The 25,706-nt window shown below is 47.9% G+C and overlaps 1 protein-coding gene across 5 annotated transcripts in view; it reads right to left on the reverse strand.

The window, feature by feature from the left end:
* Window positions 1-25,706, reverse strand: part of RFX2 (regulatory factor X2) — a 705,663-nt gene that overhangs the window by 386,978 nt on the left and 292,979 nt on the right. For all 5 annotated transcript variants that reach the window (XM_029610912.1, XM_029610911.1, XM_029610910.1 and 2 more), the window contains one exon: window positions 9,025-9,206. In XM_029610912.1, the coding sequence (XP_029466772.1) occupies window positions 9,025-9,206 (182 nt within the window). The remainder of the gene's footprint in view (window positions 1-9,024; window positions 9,207-25,706) is intronic.

The raw sequence follows: 25,706 nt of genomic DNA on the forward strand, positions 1-25,706 counted from the left end.
CTAACTCCGCGAGTCGATGTGACCGCTAAAAGAAAAATCACTTTCCAAGTGAGACAGCGGAGATCACAGGATTGAAGAGGCTCAAACGGCGGTTTCATGAGCCTTCCCAAAACCATGTTGATGTCTCAAGAAGGGGCCGGAGGGCATAGTGGAGGTTTAAGGTGAAGCAAGCCCTTCAAAAAGCATGTGACAAGGGGTTGTACTGAAATGGATACAACCCCCACACCTTTATGGAAGGCAGCTACCGCACTGACATGTACCCTGATAGAAGAAGTTTTGAGGTCTGACTCTGACAGGTGCCAGAGATAGTCCAGAAACATCAGAGTGGGACAAGTGAAGGAATCGATGGACATGGAAGAACACCATCCTGTAAACCTGTTCCATTTATAACGCTAAGACTGCCTTGTGGTAGGCTTTCATGAAGCTACCAGGACACGGGAAACTGGCTCTGAAAGGTTAAGAGGTTGCATTATTAACCTTTCAACATCCAGGCAGTCAGGGAGAGGGCCTGGAGGTTGGGGTGACGAAGGCAGCCATTGTTCTGAGTGATCAGAAGCGGATCCTTCCCCAGAGGAATGTGCCGGTGTACTGATAGGTAATGGAGAATTGGAAACCAGACCTGGCGTGCCCAGTGAGGGGCTATGAGAATCATTAGTCCCTTGTCCTTTCGCAATTTCACGAGAGTCTTTGAAATGAGTGGAAATGGAGGGTAAGCATAAAAGAGACCGCTGGCCCACGAGAGGGAGAAAGCATCTCTGGGCTGGTGGTGTTGGCTGCGAGTGAGAGAGCAGAAGTTCCCTACTTTGCGGTTGTGAATTGACACAAAGAGGTCTATGTGAGGGTAACCCCAACGTTGGAATATCGAGTGCACTACAGTGGGGTTGAGGGACCACTCATGCAGTCGAAAAGTGTGACTCAGATTGTCCGCCAGCACATTGTCCACTCCCGGCATGTAGGTGGCCCTGAGGTACATCGAGTGATAAAGGGCCCCCGCCCATATCTCTGCAACTTCCTGACACAGGAGCTGGGAGCCCATTCCCCCTTGCTTGTTGATGTATCACATGGCCACCTGGTTGTCTGTTTGAATCAGGATGACCTGGTTGGAGAGGTGATCCTGAAAAGTCCTGAGAGCATATCTGATTGCACAAAGCTCCAGGAAATGTATCTGGTGTTTGGCTTCCTCTGGGGACCAGATGCCCTGAGTTTGCAGGTGTGCAACGTGTGCACCCCAGCCGAGGTTGGAGGCATCTGTTAAGGTTACTTGAGGTTCTGGAATCTGAAATAAGAACATAAGAACATGCCATACTGGGTCAAGCCCAAGGGTCCATCAAGCCCAGCATCCTGTTTCCAACAGTGGCCAATCCAGGCCATAAGAACCTGGCAAGTACCCAAAAACTAAGTCTATTCCATGTTACCGTAGCTAATAATAGAAGTGGCTATTTTCTAAGTCAACTTAATTAATAGCAGGTAATGGACTTCTCCTCCAAGAACTTATTCAATCCTTTTTTAAACACAGCTATACTAACTGCACTAACCATATCCTCTGGCAACAAATTCCAGAGTTTATTGTGCTTTGAGTAAAAAAGAACTTTCTCCGATTAGTTTTAAATGTGCAACATGCTAACTTCATGGAGTGCCCCCTAGTCTTTCTATTATCCGAAAGAGTAAATAACCGATTCACATCTACCAGTTCTAGACCTCTCATGATTTTAAACACCTTTATCATATCCCCCCTCAACCGTCTCGTCTCCAAGCTGAAAAGTCCTAACCTCTTTAGTCTTTCCTCATAGGGGAGCTGTTCCATTTCCCTTATCATTTTGGTAGCCTTGTACCAGATTGGATTGGTTTGCCTACGAAGCTAGCGATAGATGGAGCTGTTTGGTAATGCGGATTGTGGAGGACATTGGCTGAGAAGACTTGAGTCCACTGCATTACTCTCATAGCAAGGCGAGCCATGGGAGTGACATGCACTGTGGAGGCCATATGACCCAATACTATCAGGAAATGACATGCAGTTGAATTTTGTCGAGACTGCAGTCGAAAGGCCAGAGAAGCAAGAGTGACAGCTCAATCCTGAGGTAGGAAAGCTTTCACTCTTAGAGTGTCCAAGTCGGCCCCTATGAACGATAGAGTTTGCGAAGGAACCAGTCTTGATTTTTGATAGTTTATGAGAAAACCCTGGGAGATCCGGGAATGCAAAGTGAGGCGAATGGACGTCAGTGCACCTTGCCGAGAGGGAGCCCTGATCAACCAATCATCCAGATAGGGGTAGACGTGGACACAGACTCCTGAGGTACGCTGATCGTACTTCAATGCTACCACCACAAGGCACTTGGTGAAGACGCATGGGGCAGATGCTAGGCCGAAAGGTAACACTCGATATTGGAAGTGTTTTAGGCCTACTAGGAATCGCAGGAATCTGTGATGTGACGGAGTAATTGAAATGTGTATGTAGGCATCCTGAAGGTCTAGAGAGCAGAACCAATCTCCCCTTTGAAGGAGAAGTAGAGAACCTAAGGTCACCATCTTGAACTTTTCTCTTTGTAGGTATTTGTTTAGAGTGCAAAGATCCAATATTTGGTGCACCCCGCCTGTCTTTTTTGGTATCAGGAAATACTTGGAATAAAACCCTTGCCCCTGTTCTGAGAGGGGCACTGGTTCTATTGCTCGGGACTGAAGGAGGAGGGAGACCTCCTGCTCCAAGAGTGGTGAATGGTTGGATGTTCCCCACATCAGCCGAGGCGGGGAATCCGGTGGGACAGAGAGAAAGTTGAGGTGGTAACCTTGGGATACTATTGCAAGTACCCACTGATCTGTGGTGACTGTGTGCCATAGGCTGGAGAAGTGGCACAAACGGCCGCCGACCGGAATGGTCGGAAGCGGAAGCTGGGTACTGCTCTCTAGAAGGGAGCCAAAAACCTGCCACTGGACCTGTTTGAGTGGCTGGCTGTGATGTCTGCCCTCTAGGCTGCCTAGGTTGACCTTTTTGGTAAGGCTTAGAAGGCCGACCCCTGGACGCTGGGGGATAGTATCTCCCCTGCTGGTAGAATTGCCTCTTAGAATTCCTCTTAAAAGATCTTTTGGATGAAGAAGAGGGATCAGAAGGTAGTAAGGAGAGCTGGCGCAGAGTCTCTTGGTGGTCCTTGAGCTGCGCCACTGCTTCTTGAATCTTTTCACCGAAAAGATTATCCCCCGCACATCAGCCAATCTGTCTTCTTCCTCTGATCTGAGGTCTGAAGATTTCAGTCAGGCCCATCTCCTTGCACTGATACCGGCTGCTGACACCCTGGAAGCGGTGTCAAAGATGTCATACGCTGATCGTACTTCAATGCTTGCCAGCATCTAAGCCCTTTTGTGCTAGGGCATGAAGTTGGTCCTGGAACTGCAGAGGTAAGGCTTCAGCAAAGTCTTGAATCTTCGTGAACAAGGCCCTATTATATTGGGTCATGTAGAGTTGGTAGGATGCAATGCGAGAGATGAGTATTGATCCATGGAATACCCGTCTTCCAAATGCATCCAGAACTTCTGATCTTTCCCTGGGGGAATGGATGAATGAGGTTTGGAGAGTCTGGCCCTCTTTTGGGCTGACTCTACAACCACCGAGTGATGATACAACTGAGTTCTTTGGAAGCCAGGGGCTGACTGAAGTAAGTAGGTGGCATCTGCTTTTCGGTTAACAGGTGCCACCGAGCCAGGGTGCTCCCAGTTTCTCTTCAAAAGGTCCAAAAGGATATCATGAATAGGGATGGACATGATTTCCTTTGGAGCATCGAGAAATTGTAGAAGCTCTAGCATCTGGTGTCTAGAGTCCTCTTCTGTCTGAAGTTGGAATGGGACTGTTTCAGACATCTCCATTACAAAATTAATAAAGGATAGGTCCTCTGGACGAGAACGGTTCCTTTCATCAGGAGGGAAGGGCTCTGAAGGTAGTTCATCAGAATCCTGGGACGAATCGTCGGTCCAAGGATTATAAGGGTCATCACCAGCTCCTAAATGTTCTTCAGAAGGAAGTAACGGAGTTATTCCTGAAGGCCCTGGCCTGGGCATCGATGGTCCCAATCGAGGAATCGAAGTCATTGATGGAGGCATTATCACCATCTTCCCTTTCCTTCTCTCTCTCTCCCTCACCCCCTGGCATCTTCATCACATTCCCTCTCTCCCTCCATTTCTTCTCCATGCCCCTGACATTATTACCACCTTCTCTTTCCCTCTACCCCCTCTTGCTCACTTCTTGGAATCATCACCTTCTCTCTCCCTCCCTATCTGTTGCAACCGTCACTGCCCGACGGCTTCACTCCACCTATCTTTCTTTTCCTGCGGCGACTCCTGCTCCTTGTGGACGTCTGGCTGCCACGGCGTCTGCCACCGTCCTCTCCGGCATCCCCGGACCGACATGGGCGCTGCCTTCCGCCATGCTCCTCAAGTACCTTAGGGCACGCGCTACGCGCAGCCCCTGTTCTTATTTCCTCTATGGCACGAACCTCAGGGGCGTCCCCTTGTGATGATGTCACGCTGCCCGGATATTTAAGCCTACTGTTTATTGCTAGCCGTTGAGTTAGCAAGGGATTTCCTACGGATGGGATTCGTTCTCCGTACCCAGCTACTCTGTCTCCAACTTCTATTGGACTCGTTTCTGCTAACGGGATACCCGCTCCTCGGGGGCCTCTCTGCTTCTTTCAGATCGCTATCAGGAACCAGTACTCGCTTCTCGAGGGCCCATGTTCCCTGACTCGCTGCCTGTGTCCATCTTCTCTTCTACTTGGAAGAACTCGCTACAGACACCATATCTGTGAGTACTACCACCATCTACTCCTCAGAGCTGTTTCCCTGGATCCAGGTACTCGCTCGAGGGCCTGCCTCCGTTCCAGCGCCAGTGCCATCTCCTACGTGGAACTGCTGCGTGAGTACTTGCCAACGAGTCTCTTCGCCCAGGGATCTGGTACTCGCTCCTCAAGGGCCAGCTCTATCTCAGGGCTTCTCCATACTGGGGTCTCTGTGAATGTCTTATTGTACTCATTCTCTCAGTTCTTTTCACTACAGCACTGCTACCGGAGGAACCGCTGTTCCAGTGTCCTGAGGAATACTAGCCCAGCCGGGCTCCATCTTCTACTCACTACCGCCACCTCTGGTGGCTTCACAAACTGTCTAAATAAAGACAATCTGTGTTTGTGTGTCCAGAGCCGAGCCTGACCTGTGGCCCCCCACGGGACCACCCCCCGTGGGCATGGTCAGCTGCCACAGTGTCCAAGTGTCCACCCAAACCTTACAAAACATAACACTATCTTCTGCACTTCCTCCACTATCATCATGCTTTTCCCTCTACCCCTCTCTCCTTCTCTCCATCTCTCTCCCCCACCCCCAGGCATCATCATCACCTTCCCTTTCCCATTACCTCTTCTCCACCACCCCTTCATCACCATCAGCTTCCCCCTCCACCCTTCTCCCTCGCTTCCCGGAATCATCACCTTCTCTCTCCACTCCTCACTCCTGGAATAATCACCACAGGAAAATTAGTTCTTATCTGTTAATTTTCGTTCCTGTAGTACCACGGATCAGTCCAGACTGTGGGTTGAGCCTCCTTTCCAGCAGGTGGAGACAGACTAAAACTGAAAGGATATCCTATATGAGGACAGAGCCTATCCTGTAACCCTTCAGTATAACCATTGTCAAAGCAGAAAATAACAAAACCAGAATAGGATCAAGCAAGTATCCATAAAGCTCAATGGAGCAACTGTAGAACAATGTAAAAAACATGGTATAACTATACGCTCTTGCATATACTTGGTATTCAAAACGACCAAGGCTTCCAGTGTAATCGCTCAGTATTCTTGCACAAAAATGAAGTATTAGAATCTGCAAGAAACAAGCTTCGAGAGGACAGAAATAAAGACAGACAGGGAAGGGCGTCTGGACTGATCCGTGGTACTATAGGAACGAAAATTAACAGGTAAGAACTAATTTTCCTTTCCATGTACATACCCGGATCAGTCCAGACTGTGGGATGTACCAAAGTTTCCCTAAACCGGGTGGGACCGAGACAGTCCCGCTCGAAGCACTTGCCGCCCAAAAGAACCAAAAACCGGAGCTTGCACATCCAGATGGTAGTGTCAAGCAAAAGTATGCAAGGACGTCCAAGTGGCGGCCCTGCAAATCTCCTGCGGAGAGACCGAATGACTCTCCGCCCAGGAAGTAGCTTGAGAGCGCAATGAATGAGTCTTAAGGCCCTCGGGATCCGCCCGACCTTAGCAAAGATAGGCAGAGGAGATCGCTTCCTTCAACCACCGCGCAATAGTGGTCTTAGAAGCTGGCTTACCCCGATTGGGCCCACTCGAAAGGACAAAAAGATGATCTGAGACCCAAAAGTCATTGGTGACCTGGAGATAGTGAAGTAGAACTCGTATGACATCTAGCTTACGGAGATCGCCCCCAGCCATACCTGCAATCTCCTCTGGGGAAAACGCAGGGAGTTCCACCGACTGGTTGACATGGAAGTTAGAAACAACCTTTGGTAAGAAGGAAGGGACCGTCATGAGGGATACCCCGGAATCAGAAAAATGCAAAAAGGGTTCCTGACAGGACAACGCTTGGATCTCGGAGATCTGGCAAGCAGAGGAGATAGAGACGAGGAAGACAGTCTTGAGCGTAAGATCCTTTAACGTAGCGCGACAGAGGTTCGAATGGAGCCGCACAGAGGGCCTGGAGGACCAGGTTAAGACTCCACGACGGGTAAGAGGACCGGGAAGGTGGATGTAGGTGCTTGACGCCCTTCAAGAACCGAATCACGTCCGGGTGTCCCGCTAAGGAATGGCCTTCTAGCCGACCCAGGAGAGAGCCGAGAGCTGAGACTTGTACACATAGAGAACTAAAAGAAATTCCCTTGGAAAGCCCTGTCTGGAGAAAAGAAAGGACCAACGAGACCGAGGCGGAGCGCGCTGAGACACCCTACTCCACACAAACAGATTCAAAAACCTTCCAGATACGCATGTAAGCCACAGAAGTCGACTGCTTTCGAGCCCGCAGCAAGGTAGAGATGACCTCTTCCTTGTAGCCCTTACGCCTCAGGCGTCGCCGTTCAAAAGCCAGGCCGCTAGACAGAAGCGATCGGCCTGGTTGAAAAATACGGGCCCCTGCCAGAGAAGCTGAGGAAGGTGGCCTAGCCGCAGAGGTCCGACCGTCGCCAGGTTGTCAAGAATCGCGAACCACGGCTTGCGCAGCCACTCGGGTGCTACCAGAACCAAGGGTCCCCGATGGAGTTCTATTCTTCTGAGAACTTTCCCCACCAGGGGCCACGAGGGGGGGGGGGGCGCGGGGAGACACGTACAGAAGGACATCCGCCGGCCAGGGGAGAGCTAGAGCATCCACGCCCTCAGAGCCGTGCTCCCTCCAGCGGCTGAAGAACCAATTTGCCTTGGCATTGCAGAGGGTCGCCATGAGGTCCAGGTGGGGGGACCCCACCTGGAGACAATCAGATCCATGGCCACGGCCAACAGTTCCCACTCCCCCGGATCGAGCGACTGACGACTGAGAAAATTGGCCTGAACATTCTCCTTGACCGCGATGTGGGAGGTTGCTAGGCACTGCAGATGTCGCTCGGCCCAGGCAAAGAGACGGCTGGTTTCTAGGGCCACCAGCGGACTGCGAGTGCTCCCTTGACGATTGATGCAAGCCACTGTGGTGGAGTTGTCAGACAGAACCCTCACCGCTTTGCCACTGATGAGGGGGAGAAACTCCTGAAGGGCCAAGAGCACCGCTCGAGTCTCCAATCAATTGATGTGCCAGCGAGACTGAGATGTCGACCAGATCCCCTGGGTGGACTGGGAAAGACAGACCACACCCCAGCCCGAGAGACTGGCTTCCGTGGTTACTATCGTCTACTTTGGGGCTTGGAGAGGCATTCCCTGTAGGAGATGAGAAAGGGAAAGCCACCACTGCAAGTCGGCGACTGTAGAGTCCAAGAACAGGAGGACTATGTGAAACTGTTCCGACACCGGCTGCCAACGGGATAGCAAAGCTTTCTGTAACGGTCGCATATATATATATATATTTATTTATTTATTTAGAGAATTTTATATACCTACAGCCATTTGCACATCGTGTCGGTTTACATATAACATAACTATTTGGCAATGCTCAGTAGGGGCCAGTCAAAGTTCTGGTAACTTTGATAAAAGTGTTCCGTGATTGGGCTCCATCCTGTGATGTCACCCATATGTGAGGATCACCATCCTGCTTGTCCTTTGAGAAATGCTGCTATAGAACCATGTTTTAAATAATATTTTGTAATGTCTTTGTCCATTCTTTAATATGTACATTTTTACTGTATGCTGCCTTGAGCAAAATTGCAGAGAGCAGGTTATAAATTTTTTAAAAATAAATACAAATATGATATACTGCCTTCCTGGAAAAACCAAAGTGGCTTACAATCTGACCAACAACTGGCATTTAAAACATCATAAAAAGAACAAATAAAGAATATGAGGCTGTTGCAATTAAAGGGGGGAAAAAACGGAAAATAGAGAGGTAAATTAAATCAAATAGAGGAAAAGCAAACATTTCTAAAATAAAACGTTAAGGTCCATATTCAGCCAATATCCAGATAAGCTAGTTAGCAGATAAAACTATCCAGCTAACTTAGCTGGGATATTCTGCGGCACGCTGTGCAGCTGAATATACACCAGCTATCTAAAAATTAACCAGATAAGTCTATCCGATTAACTTTAGAATAGGTCTTTGGCATGACTTGAGATAGCTGGATAAATTATCTGGCTAACTCTGAATATAAGGGTTGGCCAAATAATTTATCTAGCTAACTCATTTTCTCCCTACCCACCCCCCACCCACCACTTAGCTCTCTTACCTATTTAGCTGGATAGTTATCCGGCTAAGTAGCAACCACTAATCATGGCTGATATTCAGATGTCACCACTTAGCCAGATAAGTAAGAACTTATCGGGATAAGTGGTGCTGAATATGAACGTCAATGCTTTCAAACCCATTGTCCATCCTGCAAATTCCTCAACAAACCTAGTTCCTAGCCTGCGCGTTCTCAATCCCATGAACACTGAGCGAATCAGTTTTCCAAAGGAAGCTGCATTCACTGGATCAAGTTTGTGCTCCTGGCAATGCCGCAGATAATGGTTATAAAGGGAACTTCTGGGAAGACTGACACCTTCAGCTGTCTCATAATTATCCAACAACCACTGCAGCTGGAAAATAAAATAAAATACATTCAATTATTTTATTGAACCGTCTGACTGAAAGGTCAAATGTGCTCCATTCAATGTATCTCATGATTACTTGCTTACTTTAAGAAAATTTGTTGTTCTATAAACAAAGTAAGAACTATCTTGTTAGAGGGTTAACTTTTCAAATTATTTAATTTTTGAAGAACTATACACTACATTTATGTGAAAATCAATATAAAATACATGAATCTAGAAATCATGGATCTACTCTCAGTGTCTTTGGGAAAAACCTTCCCTTCTACCTCTATAAGATGGTATGAATTCAAGACTTCAAAATCTGTACAGTATACTATGTATGCTTATACTCAATATTCAAACAAATGAGGAATACCAAATTTCTCACTAAATTTTCAATGTTTCATTTGTAACTCAGGGAATTAGTATCAGAATGTTTTGTGCTCAGTCCTTTAGGCTCTTGCCCTTACAGGGCTGCAACCATATTCATGGTAAAATGGCACTTAGTTGTTAACCTCATTTACCAATTCCCATTAAAACACAATTTTTATTTGATTTTATTTTAAAACTACTTATTACTTTACTAGATCACTTATCTTTTTTAAAATGTTCTGTGTAAACTCCAGTTAGTTCCGTCACCTCCTCTCGTGGCTCCAAAACCCGATGTGCTCTAACACAGCATTTAATGTGTCTGTTTTTGTGGCTATTAAAAACTTTTCAACCTCCCAACATTGCAGGGTGGAGCCGGGAGCGGCCAAGTAAATGAGAAGAATCCCCTGAAGCAGGCGAGATAAGCCGCCGAAACATTGCAATGTTGGTATTCCTCATTTGTTTGAATATTGAGTATAAGCATACATGGTGAGGAAATATTAGCCCTAATAGTAGGATTATTGGTCCAGTATACTATGTACACATACTATAATTATATGTGCTTCTGAAAGCTACTGAACAGCAACATTAAAATTAAAAATTGTTTGCAGTACTGTTGATGGCAAACAATAATGTAATTTCATTATCAAGAATTGGAGAAATTAATTACCTGATAATTTTGTTTTCCTTAGTGTAGACAGATGGACTCAGGACCAATAGGTATAGTGTACTCCTGATAGCAGTTGGAGACTGATCAGATTTCAATCTGACATCAGCCCTAGTACATATACCCCCCTGTAGGAAGCTCTGCTCTTCAGTATTTTCTTCGAAAAGCAATTGTGGATATATGTGTGACTGAATAACTTGATTAACTTGGATAACTTAGTTAACATAATTAACTTGAACTGGTTGATGTGGTTAAAGCTGGAGACCGCCAGTGCACTTAACCGAGAAACGCCGACACCCGGTAGATATGGGTGTCTTAATTAGAGGGAAGCTTGGCTTACCCGTGTTTGTCTTGCTCTCGAGGATTGTCACCTGAGGTTTCCGTGTTTGCCGGCAGCCGTGGGCGGAATGCTGAGTCCATCTGTCTATGCTAAGGAAAACAAAATTATCAGGTAAGTAATTTCTCCATTTCCTAGCATGTAGCAGATGGACTCAGGACCAATGGGATGTACAAAAGCTACTCTCAAACCGGTGGGAGGCTGCCCGTGGCCCACTTAGTACTGCCCTTATGAATGCTGTGTCCTCCCGAGCCTGAACATCCAGGCGGTAGAACCTGGAGAAGGTGTGAATGGAGGACCATGCCGCCGCCCAACAGATCTCAGCGGGTGACAGCATCTTGGTTTTCACCCAGGACACTGCCTGGGCTCTAGTGAAAGGGGCCTTGACTTGTAGAGGTGGACGCTTGCCTGCCTCTACGTAGACTGTCTTGATGACCTCTTTGATCCAGCGGGCTATGGTTGCCCATAAGGCTGCTTCCCCTTGTTTCTTCCCGCTGTGAAGGACGAATAGGTGGTCCTTCTTTCTTACGGATTCCAAACTTTCCAGGTATCGGAGTAGGAGTCTGCAGACGTTAAGATGGCGGAGGCAGCGAGATTCTTCAGAGTCCTTATGCTCGTCTGGCAATGGCAGCAAGATGGTTTGGTTTAGATGGAAGTGAGAAACCACTTTTGGGAGGAAGGAGGGGACTGTGCATAGCTGTATGGATCCCGGTGTGAACCTGAGGAACGGTTCTCGACAGGACAGTGCTTGAAGTTCGGAGATGTGACGGGCCGAACAAACTGCCACTAGAAATGCAGTCTTCAGTGTTAGTAGTCGGAGGGACAGGGACTGAAGGAGGCTCCTGCTAGGATGTCTAGGAATAGATTGAGATTCCATAACGGTACCGGCCACTTCAGGGGTGGTCGGATCTGTTTGACCCCTTTCAGGAAGTGGGAGATGTCCGGGTGAGAAGCTAGGCTGCCGCCCTCCACCTTGGCTCTGTAGCAGGCCAACGCGGCCACCTGCACCCTGATGGAGTTGAGAGACAACCCCTTCTGTAGGTCGTTCTGCAGGAATTCCAGGATCGTGGGAATTTTGACTGTCCGCAGGAGGATGTCACGGTCTTCACACCAGGCTTCGAATATTCTCCATATTCATATTTATTTATTTATTTAAAGGTATTTATATACCGCTTTTTAAAATAAAATTTTATCAAAACGGTTTACAATAGTTTAAAATAAAATGAAAAATAAAATACAAGTTAAATTAAATAAAGTAGTTTAGAGATGTGGAAAACTTGCGTGCTCGGAGCAGAGTGTCAATCACTGCCCCCGAGTATCCACTCTTTTTCAGGCGTGTCCTCTCAATGGCCAGACCGTAAGAGAGAATAGAGTTGGGTCTTCGTGGAGGATCGGGCCTTGTTGGAGCAGATCCCGGTATGGAGGTAGAGGGAGAGAGCTCCCTGTCAGTAGTCTTCGATTGTCTGCGTACCATGGCCTTCTTGGCCAGTCCGGGGCCACTAGAAGTACTGATCCCCTGTGGTGTTCTATCTTGCAGATGATCCCGCCCAGTAGCGGCCACTGGGGGAAGGCATATAGCAGGATTTCCTGTGGCCAGGCGTGGACAAGGGCATCGATCCCTTGGGATTGTGGTTCCCGTCTGCGACTGAAGAAGTTGGGAACTTGGGCATTGGACCGGGTTGCCAGGAGGTCCATGGCTGGTGTTCCCCAGCGGTTTACTATCAATTGGAAGGCTGTGGCCGACAGCCTCCATTCCCCTGGGTCTAGACTTTCTCTGCTGAGGTAATCCGCAGTGACGTTGTCTTTTCCTGCGATGTGGGCAGCTGAGATCTCTTGTAGGTTTGATTCCGCCCACGCCATTATTTATTTATTTAGGTTTTTTATATACCGGCATTCATGAACAAGTCACATCATGCTGGTTTACATAAAAACAAGGGGTGCAAAGACAGTAGAACTAAACTGGTGTAAAGGGGAAGCAGTTACAAAAAACCAGGGGTAGAATAACTGGGATAGAGAAAGAAGATGAACAGTGGGAAGTAAAAGAGTTGTATGGGGATAAAATAAATAACTTAATGAATATTTACAGTCACATTCTTACAGGAGTTGGAGGTGGTTATGAGTTGTCCGGGAAGGCTTGTTGGAAAAGCCAGGTCATCAATCTTTTGCGGAAAGTTGGTAGGCAGGGTTCTAGGCGCAGATTTGTGGGGATGGAGTTCCAAAGTGAGGGTCCGGCTGACCATTAGGGGGGTCTATTTCCAGGGACACCTGTTGGCTTCTGGTTCCTCCCTGGCAATTGATGTAGGCCACTGTTGTGACATTGTCCGACATGACTCTGACCGATTCGCCCCGGAGTCTGTAACTGAAGCATAGGCAGGCTAGCCTGACTGCCCGTGCTTCCAGTCAGTTGATGTTCCATCCAGACTCTTCCTTGTCCCATTGCCCCTGGGTGGTCAGATCCTGGCAGTGGGCTCTCCACCCTCGTAGGCTCACGTCCGTGGTGAGCAGGATCCAGGTCGGCAGGAATAGCCTTACTCCCTTGCTCAGATGGGCTTCTTGTGGCCTCCACTGTAGCTGGGTTCAAACTTCTGGGAGCTGGAGGCGAACGGAGTAGTTCTGGGACATCGGATTCCATCGTGACAGAAGGGAACGCTGTAGGGGTCGCATGTGAGCTCTTGCCCATGGAACCACTTCCAATGTGGATGTCATGAGACCGAGGACTTGGAGGTAGTCCCACACCTTGGGGCGAAGGCTGCTTAACAGGTTTTGCAATTGGTTCATCAGTTTTGTTCTCCTTGGAGGAGTCAGAATGACCTGTCTTGTCTGGTGTCGTACTGGACTCTCAGGTATTCCAGAGATTGGGAGGGCTGCAGACAGCTCTTGTTTGTGTTGACCACCCATCCGAGGCTCTCCAGTAGAGTTTTGACTCTGGTGGTCACCTGATGACTTTCCTCTAGGGATTTTGCCCTGATCAGCCAATCGTCCAGATATGGGTGTACGAGGATTCCTTCTTTCCTCAGTGTCACCACCACTACAACCATGACTTTGGTGCACGTTCGGGGTGCTGTGGCTAGCCCGAAGGGTAATGCCCAGAACTGGTAGTGGTGGTCCAGGATCGCGAAGTGTAAGAAACACTGATGCTCGTGATGTGCAAGTAGGCTTCTGACAGATCCAGGGATGTGAGAAATTCTCCCGGCTGTATCACCCTTATGACCGAGCGTAGGGTTTCCATGCGGAAGTGAGGTACTCTCAAGTGGCGGTTGATGGACTTCAGGTCTAGGATGGGCCGGAACATACCCTCTTTCTTGGGAACAATAAAATAGATGGAAATAGTGCCCACTATTTTGTTGATGCACGGGCACCGGCGTTATGGCCTTTAAGATGAGCAATTTGGTCAGTGTGTTTTCCACTGCTGTCCTCTTGGAAGGGTCGTGGCAGGGAGATTTCACAAATTTGTCCAGAGAAATGTTGTAGAAGTCCAGATAATATCCCTCTCGAATGATGGTTAGGACCCTTCTTGTCCGAAGTTATCTTGACCCATCTTTGATAGAAGAGGACAGGTCTGCCCCTTATGGCTTCTTCCTGTGGATGGGTCGGCTGATCTTCATTGCGGGGTGCGACTGGGGCCTGGACCCGCACCGGTTCCCCTCTTGCTGTGTTTGTTCTGAAAGGACTGGCCCCTGCCTGCGGGGCGAGATGCTTGATATGTAGTTTTTTCTGGTTTGAAGCGCTGTGATCCCCTGTCCTTAGATATTCGGGGGGGGGGGGGGGGGGGGGCTGGCTTCTCTTGTTCTTGTCCTCCGGTAGCCGCGGTACTGGGGATTCGCCCCATTTGTCAGCTAACTTTTCCAGTTCGCTTCCAAACAGGAGGGTTCCCTTAAAAGAAATTCTCGTGAGTCTCGTCTTGGATGTCAAGTCGGCTGACCAGCTTCGGAGCCAGAGTTGCCTTCTGCCTGCCACAACAGATGAAAAGCCTCTGGCTGCAGTGCGCACCAGGTCAGAGGTCGCATCCATGAGGCATGATGCTGCTGGTTCTAGTGCTTCAACGGGTGTGGTGGCGTTCCTGGTCTTTGATAAGCAGGCCAGTACCCATTGGTCTGAGATGATTGAGTGCCATATGTTGTGGAAGTGGCACAACTGACCTTCCACTGGTATGTGAGGCAGTGGAAGCTGGCTGCTGCTGTCTAGGTGGAAGTCAAAAACCTGAAGCAGGCACTGGTTGAGGAACTGCTTGTGGTTTTTGTTTACGTGTTTGACGAGACTGGGCTTTTTGAAAAGGTCTTGTGGCATGGGATTTGGTTGGTGGCGGGTAGGACTTCTTCGGATGGAAGAATGACTTTTTAGAGTCCTTTCTGAAGGGCTGTTTAGAAGAAAGTCAGATGGCATCAGAGAGAGCTGTCTTAGGGTCTCATGATGGTCCTTAAGTTCCACCACCGTCCGTTGAATCTGTTCACCAAACAGATTATCTCCTACACAAGGCAGGTCAGATAACCTGTCTTGTACCTCAGGGCGAAGGTCAGAAGACTTGAGCCAGGTCCATCTTCTCGCCAAAATAGCAGCTGCAGATACCCTACATAGCAGTATCAAAGATATCATAAGATGATCTGATCTCATGCTTGCCTGCCTCAAAACCCTTGTTTACCAGGGTTTGGAGCTGATCTTGAAATTGCTGAGGCAGGGAGTCCGTCAAGTCTTGTATATGCTTAAAAATGACTCTGTTATATTGGGTCACATAGAGCTGATAAGCGGCAATTCGGGAGATGAGCACTGATCCTTGGAAGACTTGGCGAACAATGGCATCTAGAAACTTCTGTTCCTTGCCAGGGGGAAAAGAAGTGTGAGGCTTTGATCTCTTTGCTTTTTTCTGTGCAGATTCTACCACTACAGATTGGTGATCCAATTGTGGTTTATGAAAGCCCGGAGCTGACTGCACCAAATAGGTAGTGTCAGCTTTTCTGTGGACTGGAGCAATGGAGCCAGGATGTTCCCAGTTCTTCCTCAGGAGATCCAGAAGAACCTGGTGGATAGGGATGGAGTTTATTACCTTGGGAGCATCCAGGAATTGGAGCAACTCCATCATCTGATGCCTATCATTCTGTTCAGACTGTAATTGGAAAGGAACCAATTCAGACATTTCCTTCACAACATTTATAAAGGAAAGGTCCTCTGGAGGAGAACGCTTTCTACTTTCAGTGGATGAAGGTGGTGAAAGCAAATCATAGGTGTCTGGTGAGGAATCATAGGGATCAGCACCTGCCCCTCTAGGATGTAGAGGGGGACGGGATGGTGGGATACCTGAAGGTACTGGTCTAGGCTCCGAAGGAATAAATCGGAGGCACCGATGAAGGCATCGAAGGCACCGATGGATGGCTCAGTGGCGCCGGACGTATCGGCACCGATGGTTGGATTGGTGGCGATGGATATATCGGCATCGATGGCTGAGGTAGAACTCCCGAAGAAGGGATGCAAAACGGTGTTTCTCCTCCCGATGACAGAGTGAGCGGGGAGGGCACCAGCGCCATCGGTGACCCAGGGTCCATCGGTGGAAAAGCGGCTATGAGCACTTCCATCCTGGAGAACAGCGGTGGCAACGCTGCCAGAATTGGGTCGGTGACAAGTTCCGCAATTGGTACCGGTGTCTGTGCCGAGGAACCTGGAGTCGTTGCATCACCTTGTCGATGGCCTCCTGAACCATCCGGTCCAGTTCTTCTCAGAGACCTGGAGCAAGCAGCCCCGGCTCCGGAACAGAAGAAGGAGGCAAAGGCATAGCCGAAGGGACCACCGTTAAAGGCGGTTAGGTTAAACAATTTCTATCCTTTTTTTCTAACAGCCTAGTTCCACATTCCCTGTTATATTGTAACTTTTTGCTTTCATTGTTAACTGGTTTACCCCCTAGTTTATTGTAAACCGGTACGATAAGACCTGGTCTTGAGCATCGGTATATTAAAAGAATTTAAATATTAAAAAAGAATTTAAATAAATAAATAAATAAATAAATAAATAAATAAATAGTTACTCAGAGAAAAAAATTCTTTTTTTTTTTTTGTAAATACTATTTTGTCCCGGGGGGCTCAGGGGGGGGGGGACCTTCCACCTCCCCCTACCTGCACGCTAAGGATTTACGCAGGGGGAGGGAGCAGCACCTCAAAGCGAGCCCAAAAAATCCGGGGAGGGGGAGGCGAGAGGGTGGCAAAAATCCTTTCCTGGGGGTCAGGGGGCTCAAATCGGGGGTAGCAGCCAAAAAATCGGCCCCCCAGCCCCAGGGAGTTCCGAAAAAGGAGCCGTTAAAAAATCCAAGATGGCAGCCGTTCCAGGGCTTTCCCGACCCGGGAATGGCCTAGCCAAGCTCTGGGAACTTGATCCCCGAGCTAAATTTGCCGTCCCTGCCAAGGAGGGACCTTCCCCATCCGGCAGGGAGGCATTGAAAAAGCCCCTTCGAAAAAAACTCGAAGCGGGGCTGCAGAGAAGAATCAGGCTGCCTGCCGCGGCAAGAGAGAGCCGCTCTGAAGAGAAAAAAGCTGCAGAGAAAAAATTTGATTGGCAGCTTGGAGGCCAGGAGTGAAGCAGGGGGGGAAACCTGCTGACTCCTGCCTGTCTGGCTGCCGGTTCAATGCCTCCTGAGACCCAAAGAAGAAAAAAGAAAAGGTAAAAGAAAAAATATATATGGGTCTACTGCTGCAATATAGTTGGAGGTAGGGGAATACCTGCAACTTAGAATAAAAGCTGAGAATTCCTCTTCCATTTATTCAGCTTATTTTTATAACTGAGCGCAGCAGTCGGGTTTCTAAACCATCTCGGCAGCCAGAGGGGGGGAGACGAGACCCCGAGAGACTCGGTCCCCACACCTGGAAGCAGACATGGACTCAGGCTATGCAGCGCAAAAGGGGCAAAGCCCCCCTGAGCCCGGCAAGAGCTGGGAGACTGAGCCGTCTTCTCACACAGAAAAAAGAAAAATCACTACATTTTTTTTTTTTTTACAAAAGAGAACTACAAGAAGTACTTGCTTGAGCCTAAAAGAAGACAGAAGAAAAGGCTGACTAGCCTACAGCAGAGAACCGAAGGGGAAATGCTACACCTGCTGGAGACAGAAGAAAACTGAAGGGTTAGAGGATAGGCTCTGTCCTGATATAGGGCATCCTTCAAGTTTTAGTCTGTCTCCACCTGCTGGAAAGGAGGCTCAACCCACTGTCTGGACTGATCCGGGTACGTACAGGGAAAGGGATATTTCGCGTGCGATCACTAAATGGGGCGGAGTCGGCCCCGGAAGAGGAAGAGTTGGGGCGGCACTGGGGCCGACTCTGCGGAGACACCTCTGGCGGTGAAAGGTAAGGACCCTTATCGCCGCCAGTTTCGCACCGAATAACTACACATTTTATGGTGTAGTTATTCGGTGCGAAAGCCGGCAGCCATAGCAGCACAGTGGTGCGATGGCTGCCGGCTTTCCCAGGGCCGTCCCCAGCTTCGCCTCCCTGCCCACACTTACCGCCAGATTTTGTTTTTTTAAAGTCAATATGCAATTTTTAACACCTAGGTTTTCGAGATCTAAACCTTCTTTTGATATATCACTGGCAATCTATCAACACAAAACTATTATAGGGCCACATCTGCAAAGCCATTTACACACCTAAAATGCAGTATTATACATATAAATGGCTCATTAGAAAATGTGCTGGTCTTTGTATACAAAATGTGAAGTACATATTCCGTCGCTGTATGACTCAGCTTTTTAGCCAGATAAACTTATCTGGCTAACTCAATCTAGATATATTCAGAAAAATTGCTTACCATGTAATAGGTGTTATCTCAGGACAGCAGGATGTAGTCCTCACATATGGGTGACGTCACTGACTGAGCCCTATCACAGAAAGCTTTCTGTCAAAGTTTCTAGAAACTTTTGACTGGCACACTGAGCCCACTGAGCATGCCCAGCACGCCATGATATTCTCAGCCACAGGGGTCTCCCTTCAGTCTCGTAATTAGCAATAAGCTTTAGCAAAAAATAAAATAAAATGTATCGTACCCAACTCCGAGGGGTGAAGGGAGGGTTTCGTGAGGACTACATCCTGCTGTCCTGGGATAACACCTATTACAAAGTAAGCAATTTTGCTTTATCCCAGGGCATGCAGGATGCTAGTCCTCACATAAGGGTGATTAGCAAGCTATAGGATGAATCATTTTGTAGAGAAGCAACATTGAAATATTGTTGGTAGAAATGAGGCAGCCAAAAATCACAGCAAGTTGGATGCAGAAGGAGTTGCGATTATACTGGAAACAAATTCTTTAAGACAGATTGTCCGTAGACTGAATCTTGTTGTCCTTCTTTGTCCAAACAGTAATGAGCTGCAAAGGTGTGAATAGAACTCCATGTTGCCGCTTTGCATATGTCAAGGATTAGCACTGAACGATAGTGTGCTACTGATTGACATTGCCCTTACTGAATGCGCCTTTACTCGCCCTTGGAGAGGAAGGCTTGCTTTTCATAACAGAATTCTATGCAATCTGCTAGCCAGTTGGAGAGAGTGTGTTTTCCCACTGGATTACCCAGTTTGTTTGGATCAAAAGATACAAAGAGTTGAGTGGATTTCCTGTGGACTGCAGTGTGGTCTAAGTATTATGCTAGTGCACGTTTACAGTCCAAAGTATGTAAGGCCCTTTCACCTTGGAGAGAGTGAGGTCTGGGGAAGAATGTGGGCAAAACTATGGATTGTTTCAAGTGGAATTCCGTAACTACCTTGGGGAGGAATTTTGGATGTGTACGGAGAACCACTCTGTCATGTAGGAATTTTGTATAGGGTGAGTATGTGACAAGTGCTTGTAACTCACTAACTCTTCTAGCCGATGTAATGGCTATGAGGAAGATAGTCTTCCATGTGAGAAATTTAACATCACAGGAATTCATGGGTTCAAAGGAAGAATGCATGAGCCTTGTTAAGACCAGATTCAGGTCCCATTCTGTGACAGGTGGCCGAATTGGTGGTTTAAGGTGAGTTAAACCTTTCATAAACCTACTGACAAGAGGTTGTATGGATATTGGTGCATCTCCCATTTTGTTATGGTAAGCCAAGATTGCACTTAAGTGTACTCTTACAGATGAGGTCTGGAGACCAGAGACAGAAAGATGGCATAAGTAGTCTAGCAGAGAAGGTGTGGGGCAGGAGAAAGGGTCAATGCCCTTTTGTGTGCACCACAAAGTAGATCTTTTCCATTTTGAAGAATAGTTCTTTCGAGTGGAAGGTTTACGTGAAGCTATAAGCACTTGAGAGACATTAGTTGAAAAATTGAGTAGTTGTAAGATCAAGCTTTCAACATCCATGCTGTCAGGGATAGGGATTGAAGGTTGGGATGGCGCAACCTGCCCTGATCCTGAGTTATAAGATTGGGAGCTACACCCAGGCGAATTGGTTCTCTGATCGAGAGGTCTAGGAGTATGGGAAGCCATACTTGTCGAGGGCAATACGGGGCTATGAGTATCATGGACCCCTTGTCCTGTTGTAGCTTCACTAGAGTTTTGGTTATATGCGGTATCAGAGGATACGCATATAGAAGGCCTGAGTTCCAAGGGCGAGCAAAGGCGTCCTAGGCTGGCTGGTGTTTCTGCCTGTGCAGAGCGCAGAACCTGTCCACTTTGTGATTCAGGTGTGATGCAAAGAGGTCTATTGTTGGTTTTCCCCAACATTGGAATATCCTGGTCGCTACCAAGGGATCCAGGGACCACTCGTGAGGTTGGAACTGATGACTGAGTCGATCTGCAACTACGTTGTGGATGCCAGCTAGATAAGTGACCCGGAGAAATATGAAATGTGTCAGGGCCCAGTCCCAAATTTGTGCGGCTTCTTGACAAAAGAGATATGAGCCCGTACCTCCCTGTTTGTTCAGGTACCACATGGCTACTGTATTGTCCATTTGAATCAGAACAGTCTTGTGTGAAAGGCAGTCCTTGAACGCATGCACAGCATAACGTATAGCTCAAAGTTCCAGGAAATTGATTTGAAATGTTGCTTCGAGTTTTGTCCAAGTACCCTGGGTTTGGAGATTGTCTATGTGAGCTCCCCAACCTAAGATGGATGCATCTGTAGTTAAAGTTATCTGTGGGACTGGTTGTTGGAAGGGTAGGCCCTTGCGCAAGTTGTCTCTGTTGATCCACCATAGGAGAGAAGAACGTAGTTGGTGGGTTACTTGAATTGGAGAAGACAGTGGTTGAATGGCTTGGATCCATTGTGACCTTAATGTCCATTGGGTTATTCTCATGGCTAATCTTGCCATAGGAGTGACATGAACTGTGGAGGCCATGTGGCCCAGTAAAGTTAGAAACTGATGAGCTGTTGCTTGTTTCTGCGAGTGTAGCGAGTTTGCCAATAGGGAGAGAGTGTCTGCCCAATCCTTGGGTAGAAAAGCTCTTGAAAGGATGGTGTTCAATTCTGCTCCGATGAATTGAAGCAGGTGAGACGGGATGAGATGGGACTTTTGGTAATTGATGAGAAACCCCATCGAGTGAAACAGAGTAATTGTTTGGCTGAGAAAAGTCAGAGCTCCTTGTTGAGATTGACTTCTGATGAGCCAGTCGTCCAGATAGGGAAAGCAAATGTTGCTTACCTGATGTAACAGGTGTTCTCACAGGACAGCAGGATGTTAGTCCTCACAAATGGGTGACATCGAGGATGGAGCCCTGTACGGAAAACTTTTCTGTCAAAGTTTCAACAAGCTTTGACTGACACTGGCACACTGGGTGCACTGAGCATGCCCAGCCTGCAATTATCCCTGTGAGCCACAGGTGTCTCCCTCAGTCTCGTCTTATAGCTAAAAAGCGCAAGCGAAACTAAAATAAAAGTATACAGACCCAACTCCGCGGGGTGGCGGGCGGGTTTCGTGAGGACTAACATCCTGCTGTCCTGTGAGAACACCTGTTACATCAGGTAAGCAACATTTGCTTTCTCACAGGACAAGCAGGATGGTAGTCCTCACAAATGGGTGAGTACCGAGCTGAGGATGCCCGGGAATGCACCAGATACACCGCAGATGCGCAAAGGCGTAACAACTGAGGTGGAAATGGGAACGGAGGGCATCCGCAAGACCATAATGGGTTCGTGGAAGGATGTTGGGTAGTGAATTGAAAAAAGTAAGAGTAGGCGGACTGGCCAAACATGGAGCATGCCGGCTAGTCAAATGTAAGCAATAATAGGCTGCGAAGGTATGGAGAGGACTCCAGGCTGCAACCTGATAAAAAAGTACAAGCAGCAGTAACCAAAGGGAAGCTGTTAAGGCTAAGACGGACACAACAGTATGTGGATACCCACAGTGTTGTAGTGAAATGTCTGCTTGTTGGTAGGAAAGGAAATATAGACCACTTAATCAGAAGGATTAGGTCTGTGTGGCCACTGGAAGTAGCAGCTTGACCCTTGCATGAAGGAAAGAGTCAAGTGGAATTCACATGGAATGCAGTGCAATGTAGATAGAATGTAAGCGCAGCATTACTGTCCAGGAATGTGGAAAACCCACTCTCTCCCTAGGGCGAGAGAGAGAGGTTAGGAAAAATTAATAGAGTATTTCCTGAGGAAAGGAGATACAACATCTACCTGAAAAGGATAGAAAGTTGAATGCGTAGAACTACTCAGTGGCAGAGGAACGGAGTCAGGTGAGTATGGAAAGAGTGCATAACTCACGGACCCTGCTGGCAGGAATGACATTAAGAGGGAAAGAAGTTCCCTTGCCAAACTGTGGAAGAGAGGAATGGAAAGGCTCAAACGTAGAATGTATGAGACTTATAAGGAGAATATATATGTTCATTCCGTGATTAGAGAAATAGAGGCGGCTTGATCAGTGGATAATCCATGGTAAGCCGACTCAGAGAGGATTACCGAAAACGGGAACCCAACTCCCAAAACGATACACCTCCTAAGAGAAAGGTGTATCTATGTGGAGGATGTCTGGAGAACAGAATCCGAGGGAGTAAGAAAAAATGGTGGAAAAGTAAAAGGGGTAATACCTCTTTTTTTTTTTTTTTTTTTTTTTTTTTTTTAGCGTCAGGAGGTAAAGCCTGCCATATTAAACGGCAAGATTTATGTTTAGAAGGTTTTGTGACGCTACCAGAACCTAAGAACATCAGTAAGTCTATGATTTGGGACTGACTGGTGAGGGAATAAAAGGTTACTGATATGATGGATTGAGAAGTATGGGAAGCATACTGATCTCAGTCAGGGAGTGGGGAAAAGAATACTGAACCCCATCCCAGTTCAACATTAGAAGAATGCTGGCTACGAGAGGCAGCAGAAGAGATATATTGAAGAGGCCTTTGATGGAAGAAAAGGCATCTAAGGGAACGCATAGGAAACATGTGTAGGGAGCAGAACCTGTGCATCGTATGGAATGATGCAGACGCAGAGGAAAGTTTAGTTAAACTCAGCGTTAAAAGATTTGCCCTGTACACATGTAATTGAGACCATTCAAGAGGATAGAACCTACGTGGAGAAGGTCAGATAGAGCGTTCATTAAATCTCTTAGATATGTGGCCCAAAGACGCATGAAGTGAACAAGGGCCAAGGGTAGAGCTGCGCAGCTGTCTAGCAGAGCAGCTAAGAGGTTGTGCGTGCTTATGAGTTGGAAAGCACATTGTCCCTATGCTGTCTGTCTGTATGCACAAAGAATTGTTGCAAAAGCAGTATTGGAAGGCATAAGGGCATAACTCATGGGTGCAACGTCCAGGAAGTTTATGAGAAACTATGCTGGAGTGCAATAGATGCATAATGGGTTGACAGCTTTCAGGAGAAACTTTATAACCCTAAGGAATTGCGAGCATGAGTCGAAGGAGACTAGGTCCTAGTTCGAACTGGGATAAGAATCAGGGACGAAAGCAATGAAACCACTTAGGTCCATTGAGTATAGAATGTCACTGAATATAACCCATAGCAGTTTTGAATTATGAGAAAAATGCATAGTGGGAAGAAACCCCATAGCCCAACCATGAAAAGTTGAAAGGTTGAGGTTATGGAAAATATGCGCAGGGACATATAACAATGTATCAGAATGTCTGTGCGCATGCTGGACAAGAGGGTCTTAAGACTGTGGTGTCCAGAAGTGTTACAGAAGGGATTTATGGCAGTGACAGTAATCCCAGTTAGTAAATGTATAGTGAGTCCTGAAAAAAGTGAGAGCTCCTTGCATGTACTGAAAGGAAAGTGAATGATGTTACACTCCGCAGAGAAAACAGCATTCACCAACAGTGATGCAAGAGACAGTTCACTTACCGAAGCTGGTGCCGGCGGCAGAGCTTGGGGTTGTAATGTTGACTCACCATAAAGCACATAGAAACATTAAAATAATGTACTTACTGCAGTATGGAGTGATGGTAACCAAAGATACCATTGTACCTGTGACGTCTAAAGAAAGTTGGATTTTCTTAGGTCCAGGATGTGCGGAGAGTAACTATTTTCTGTTAAAAGAAAGAATAGTGCAATTAAAACTCCCCAACCCCCCTCCCTTCTCCCCTCTGCACTTCGTAGCGCCTGGGGGAGTGTACCGGGACTTTGGTACAAGGTGGGGTGGCCGCTCTGATATCTGACCAGATGGGAGACCAGGAGGTGTCCCAATGGAGGATATCATGTAGGCTCCTGCAGGTGTGTGAGCGGTAAGTGGTACCCGCATTTCTGTATGCTGTACAAGGAGACACTGAGACCTGTGGCCAGGCCTCAAGGTGGACTTGTACATGGGGCAATGGTTGCTGAATCTCATGTTTAGCAGATCAGCCAATGCAGCTGGACCTTGGTTGGGAGGGAACCAAGAGTCAGAGCATTGGTCGGCACAGGGACTTGTTACTGACAAGAGAAGAAGCCCTGCTGCAATCCCAAGAAGATAGAGGGGTTCTCCTGATATTGTGGCTAACATAGCTAACATAGTGATATGTGACACTAATACAGTTCTAAAAGGCACATGACCCAGAACTTTTCGAACCACGGTTCGAATGGGAGAACACAACTCTATGGGAATGCCGCCGAAGCGGGTACTTACCATCCGACGTGGATCGCCGCAAGACGAGCCGGTGAAGATTGTTGACCCCGACGGTCTCCGGAGTCCTCGAGGGTAAGGCCGGGGACGTAAACGTCCATCTCGCTCTGAAACCCGGTATGGTGGCACAGGTACAGAGGAGACAGGCCAGGCGTGAGTGGCGTTTAGACTGCTAAGTGTAACAGATGGCCATAGTCCCACACCACTTGACGGTGGGGCACGCCAGGAACAGAGGAGCCCTAACGGAACTCATGTTCCCTCCCTCGTCCCAGCGGCTCGATGTGTCGTGACGCCAATGCAGAAGCTGTCGGACCTGGATCCGGAAGTTCTGGATCACCAAGGACTGCCAAAACTGTAGGAACAGTGCTGATGGCAGTGGTGATGTCGCTCTGCCCGAGCGTTGTCCAGCCTGGAGAAGGATGGCACCGATGTGCTGGATGGCGTCAGCGGCGGACGATCACGATGTCGGCGATGATGGGTGCCACGGTGCTCGGCCCGGTCTTTCCCCAGCGCCGAGATGGAAGCCCTCGTCGTCCTGGAAGGCGATCGATGACGAACTGTCAGCACGCCTGCTCTGCTCCTGACACAATGGAGTGTCTTAAGCTAATACGGGGCTTAAAAAGAACCCAAAGCGTGGAGCAATGTGAGGAGGCGAGGGTATTATGTGGCGGTGCTATGTCGGTATTGACGATATTGAAGGCAACCTAAGGGGCTTCGAGGATATCATCAAAATGGGTATGAAAAATCGTCGATGACTGGCCAGGAGAATGATGACAGTGACGGGCACTGACAGCAGTGGCATAGGTATCTTTGAAACGATGTGGAATCGAATAATCGAAAAACATTGCCGTTATTGAAAAAGATACCGGCATCGACTGAGTCGAAGTCGAATCAATAGGGCGTCAAGGACACCGAAGGAAAACGGAGGTGTCGAGGGCATCGATGCATGGAGGCGGGCATTTATGCCGTTTGTGGCATGGCCACGGGCATCAACTATAGGGCCACAGACGTTGACGGTATCGATTTGGACAGACTCAGATTTCCAAGTGTACATGGCATCGGTGCCCCAGACACGTGTGTCGGTGGCATCGATATGGACACGTATGGAATCGATGGCATGGATCTCCCAGTCGATGAA

This window comes from Rhinatrema bivittatum, chromosome 8 (genome assembly GCF_901001135.1).
Source record: "Rhinatrema bivittatum chromosome 8, aRhiBiv1.1, whole genome shotgun sequence".
NCBI classification, from domain to species: domain Eukaryota; kingdom Metazoa; phylum Chordata; class Amphibia; order Gymnophiona; family Rhinatrematidae; genus Rhinatrema; species Rhinatrema bivittatum.